Source organism: Bidens hawaiensis, unplaced genomic scaffold, assembly GCF_021521415.1.
Source record: "Bidens hawaiensis isolate Kalapana, Puna unplaced genomic scaffold, B.hawaiensis_p1.1 tig00003022_1, whole genome shotgun sequence".
Classification (NCBI taxonomy): domain Eukaryota; kingdom Viridiplantae; phylum Streptophyta; class Magnoliopsida; order Asterales; family Asteraceae; genus Bidens; species Bidens hawaiensis.
The window spans coordinates 1,986,433-1,991,775 of NW_027491163.1; the positions used below are offsets into that span (position 1 = coordinate 1,986,433).

Genomic DNA, 5,343 nt, shown 5'->3' on the forward strand with positions numbered 1-5,343 from the left:
GCACGTAATCTCAAATGAAAACCCCAAATCCAATTGAAAAACCAGAAACCAAAACATTCAAGTTCAGTATTGAGAAAGGTACTCGAGGACGAAAGTAGATACGAGATTAACTATAAACATTTCACTCGTTCAACTAACGATATGCTATTAGGTGAAGTGGTGAACCCCGGTACCCAAAGTACCCAAAGCTGATGCTTGTGCAACAAAACTAATTCCGGTATAAAATTATGGCAGCAAAGCTGGACTCACCGTGATAATTGGTTTGACAATCGTGTAACGGTATCGGTAGCTTTCTTTCCCTCTCCAATTAGACCATCTCCAATAGATGGTGTTTTTGTAGGTACTTTTGGGTGCCAAATGGCACTAGGCCCCTCAAAATATTTCATCTCTTCTCCATTCTCTCTTCTCTCTCCTCCCACTCACCTCACATATGTATTCTTAGTGCATTCTTCACAAAGAATTTTATATTACTCCCTCTATCCTTTATATCATGCACTCACTCATCCACATTACCATTTTTTTTTTCTCGAAAACAGCTCAAGAATACCTTATTGTGGATGCTCTTGCTACTATGACATGTGTTTATGCATTTTTCTACTTAATATTGTGTTTATACTGAACATATAGAGAAGAGCCTATAATAAAATAAAAGGGAATGTTTTGGTAGTATAGGTTGGAAGAAGTTATATATATTTATTAAGTCTCTAGTATTTTTAACATACTTCATTTATTAAATTATTAACCGTAAATATGTAATTGGACTCCTTTTTGTTTGATACGGGTCTTATCATATTACTTAAAAAAAATATGTTGTAGAAATTTTTTTGTTAAACGACATTAGAAGTACACAAGGGTGTTTTTTTAAATCCATTTTTCAGTTAAGCTAAAGAATAAAGAAGTAAATACAAGTGACACCAAAAAATACTCTTGTTGATTAACAAGTGGCACATTCAAACACACATCAAAAACATTTAACCACACATCCATTGTGAATGCCATTGGAAGAAAGTTTGTTGAAGATGAAACCAAGTGATATGCAACACGTGTAATAATAATACTTTGCCAGCTGTTTTCAACGAGGTTGGGAAGCAGAGATTAGTTATACATACTCACATCTAGTTGTAGTTGATGGCAAAGACGGCGGCAAAACGACGGTGGGGTTACACTTCCATGTGATTCAATCCACGGCTTTTATGGTGGAACCCCTGGAATATGGTCCACACTTGATAAATCAATCTTAACCTTAAGTGGGCCCCTTTGTTCTTCGTCTCTTTGTGCCCCCTTCAACTATAAAGCAAACCAAACCATTCCTCTCATAATTCACACCCAAACACATTAATATTACATTTATAAGTTAAGGAAATGACAAAACAAAAGGTGGTGGTTGCCAATGCGAAATCCGGTATGGATATGGCGGCGCTGTTCACGACGGAGGTGAAGAAGCCGCCGCGGTTGATGCCAACTATTTCCAAGAAGAAACTTGTTCAAAATCTTGAAAATAATGGAGGGATGAAAATTAATAGTTGGGTGGAATCTATGAGAGCTTCTTCTCCAACTTCTAGTAGGAAATTAATAAATGATCAAACTAAGTGGATGGTTTGTGTTTTGAGGCTTTTGTTTATTTTATTGGTCAAATGAAAACTAAGTTTTTAACTATATATGCATATGTGAATCAAGCAGGATAGGCATCCTTCTGCTTTGAATGTTTTTGATGAAATAATCAATGCTTCTAAAGGGAAACAAATAGTGATGTTTCTAGACTATGATGGGACACTCTCCCCGATCGTTGATGACCCTGATCGCGCTTACATGTCTGAAGCGGTAATAATATATTTCAATTCATATTCACTTACAAAAATGCTTTAAACTTGTGTTACATGGTCCTTTTCACTTATTATAGATGCGAGCAACAGTTAAAAGAGTTGCTGGAATTTTTCCAACCGCAATCGTTAGTGGAAGATGCAGAGATAAAGTGTACAACTTTGTCAGATTAGCCGAGCTTTACTATGCCGGAAGCCATGGGATGGATATTACAGGCCCTTCTATGGGGTTGAAAAACACGAAAGTGAGTTACTTTCACATAATGTTATTTTGTTGAGAACATTTCATTCTACATAAAAATTTACATATTTAGTGGTGCTTTATAGAGTTCATCAAGTGTTCTTTGCCAACCCGCGAGTGAATATCTACACATGATTGATGAGGTTTACGGATTACTCGTTGAGGAAATAAAATCGACCGCAGGGGCAAAAGTAGAAAACAATAAGTTTTGTCTATCGGTTCATTTCCGATGCGTCGAAGAGAAGAAATGGAGCAAGTTGGCTGGACAAGTGAGATCGGTGCTCAAAAACTATCCAAAACTTAGACGAACTCAAGGAAGGAAGGTTAGATATGTTTTTAATAATATATATTTTCAATATTTATAATAATATTCTAACCATAAATATGGATTTTATTGATTTATAGGTATTAGAGATCCGGCCCACCATTAAGTGGGACAAAGGCAAGGCCCTTGAGTTTTTGTTAGAATCACTTGGTACGTTGTCGTTTGGTCTTATGTCAAGTATTATAGAACCCTATAAAAGAAGTATTATAGAACCTTGTAAACAGGACAAGTGTTTATAACACACATGATGTTGTCTAACTGTCTTTGTATTCAGGTTATGCCAACTGTATTGATGTATTTCCTGTTTACATTGGGGATGATCGTACTGATGAAGACGCCTTCAAGGTCATTTCTTGATCCATAAAAATTTGTAACTTGAAGCATGAAATGTATTTTTATGTAATAAATGATTATTTAATTTGGCTTTTACTATAAGTAAATAATAAAAGAGATATTTTGGTTTAACATTAGATACTGAGAGAAAGAGGCCAAGGTTGTGGCATTCTCGTGTCCAAAACTCCAAGGGACACCAATGCGTCCTATTCTTTGCGGGAACCATCCGAGGTAAGTGTACCTTTAATCCATAGGTGGAACTCGGGGATCATGGGCTCTACCATCTCCGACCACCTGAATTGATTGAAATGTTTGTTTTTTCTTTCTCTTTTCAGAAAATGACCTCTAATCTTTACTCGGCCAAGAAGTTTTGTGACGGTTTTGATTATCTGGTCGGTTAATGCAGGTAATGGAATTTTTGCAACGCCTAGTTGATTGGAAAGAAAGGTCATTGATTGATTATGAGAGGGGAAATTTGAAGAAGCAAAAAGTGTGGAAAGATCAAAATTATCGTGGAAATTGTGTGTGTATATAAGTATTGGATGAATATAAATGTATTTAAAAAAGTACAAGGGCTGAAAAAGTGTAGAATTGTATTATGGGGTTGTAAAAGGGAACAAGTATTTTTTTTTTCAAGGTATCTAATGACTACAAGGTTTCTTCTATTTCATTGGTCTAGTTGGCGAGACTTTAAATTTTTAACCACTTAAACCATTATTTTAGATATTTTATTCATAGTTAAAATTTGGCCTATGAACGTTTGCTTTGTTTAAAGGTTTTGAATTTTAAAATATGACAGAAACGAGGTTGCAGTATCTTATTTAAAGGTGTATTCAGTGTTTTAATTTATAAGGGTATGGTTTTTATTATTTCAACTATTGATTTTTTAGTTGTTTTTCTTTTGTTGAAGGCGGTTTCAACTAACAAACTGGCTGATAACAATCTTACATTTTATCATATTTGTTTCATAAGTCCGCGAGTAACAGAATTCTCACGCCGTTAGTTGCAGGTCACCGGAAAAACGTTTTTGGCTCGAAAACTCAACATTTTCATTGTAAACATTTTTGTAGCCTTAGATCGGACATTTAGAAACATTTACTAGAAACATTTTTCTAATAAAAATCCCCAATTATAAAAATGGGCTTAAATAAATTGGGCAATTGAATTCAAATATTAATAATACATATTTTGTTCAAATATATATATACTAGATTTTATCCCCCGTATTACGGGGGTTGTTTTATATTATTCGTTTTTAATATTTATATATTTATATTTGGATTTTAATTTTATTTATTGTAAAAAAGTTAATAATTAATATACTTGAGGTTTGAGATGAAATGGTTTCACAAATAAATGATATGTTATAATCCGGTTTAAAAACTATCTGGGTTTGGTGATACCCATTACCCGTTTATTTTCTTTATTATAAAATTGTTTCTTAATTATAAAATAATATATTTTTTTTAAAATAAAATAGGATATAATTTTTAGTATATTCTTATTTTATAGGTTTTTCATATCAAATATTTGATGAGATTATTTTTTAATTTAATGAGATGTTATAACTTATAACCCGTTTAAGAGTTATCTGGGTTTGATGAGGCCCATACCATGAATTTGGGTTAAATCACTGAGAGGCCTCCATTTAAAAATCAAGAAATCTGGTGGCTTCCATAAAACGGGGGAGCGACCACATCACGACACATAGGATTTTTGGGTTTTCTTTTATATATATTATATATATATATATATATATATATATATATATATATATATATGGAGAGGATCAAGAGAAAACTCACCTTTAGAGAGAAAACTAAAACCTCATAAAAACTTCTAAAGAATTATTTTTAATTAAAAATAAAAAAATATTTTTAAAATTCTGTTTTAGCCATTATTCTTATATTTTCTTATGTTTCACTTGAAAAATATAAAAAAATTAAAAAAAAATACAAAAAACCGTTGTAATGCACATACGTATTGCTGTGCGATAACGTTATATTACACATGTGTATTACTATGTATTTTTGAGTTTAATAGTGTTTTATTGCATATATTTAATATTTGTGTATTGTATATGTGTAGCAGTGTTGTATTATATGGAAAAAAAATAATAAAATAAAAGTCGATGTGGTGCACATGTGCGTTAATGTTGTATTACAAATACGTACTAATGTGTATTCGATGTGTGTATTAGTCTTATATTGCATATATACAATAGTGTGTATCAAATATGTGCAATAGTGTTGTATTCTATGCAATACAAACACTTTTGCATATATGCAATGCACACTATTACACATGCGCACTATACCGACGATGTTACCGACAAATTTTTTTTTTGAACCAATAACAACATATAAGAATAATGGAAAAAAAAGAAACTTTACAAAAAAAAATTTTAAGTTAAAAATAATTTTTTAGAAGTTTTTAAGAGTTTTTAAGTTTTCTCTTTAAAAAGAGTTTTCACTAGAACTCACCCCTATATATATATATATGAGATGGATCAAATACAAATAAAAAATTTGTACTAAACATACAAACTGAACAAAACCATCACACCACATCTCCATCTTCTTCCTTATTCAACCACCAGACCCCATCTCTATCTTTTTCCTCAT

The 5,343-nt window shown here is 32.2% G+C and overlaps 1 protein-coding gene across 1 annotated transcript; it reads left to right on the top strand.

Annotated features, from left to right (window-relative positions):
* The first annotated feature begins 1,353 nt into the window (after positions 1–1,353).
* LOC143622072 (putative trehalose-phosphate phosphatase H) lies at positions 1,354–3,331 on the top strand. The gene is made up of 8 exons (XM_077093313.1): positions 1,354–1,596; positions 1,681–1,821; positions 1,901–2,065; positions 2,148–2,384; positions 2,467–2,536; positions 2,661–2,731; positions 2,858–2,950; positions 3,126–3,331. Exons 1-8 carry the CDS (start codon positions 1,363–1,365, stop codon positions 3,252–3,254), a joined length of 1,140 nt encoding a protein of 379 aa, XP_076949428.1. The 5' UTR covers positions 1,354–1,362; the 3' UTR covers positions 3,255–3,331.
* Positions 3,332–5,343: the final 2,012 nt, after the last annotated feature.

Bases quoted from the DNA above. Each gene is read 5' to 3' on its own strand.
- LOC143622072 (XM_077093313.1), top strand. From the start codon at position 1,363: ATGACAAAACAAAAGGTGGTGGTTGCCAATGCGAAATCCGGTATGGAT. The intron at 1,597-1,680 runs GTTTGTGTTTTG...TGAATCAAGCAG, and splicing joins ATGATCAAACTAAGTGGATG to GATAGGCATCCTTCTGCTTT. The intron at 2,951-3,125 runs GTAAGTGTACCT...CGGTTAATGCAG, and splicing joins CTTTGCGGGAACCATCCGAG to GTAATGGAATTTTTGCAACG.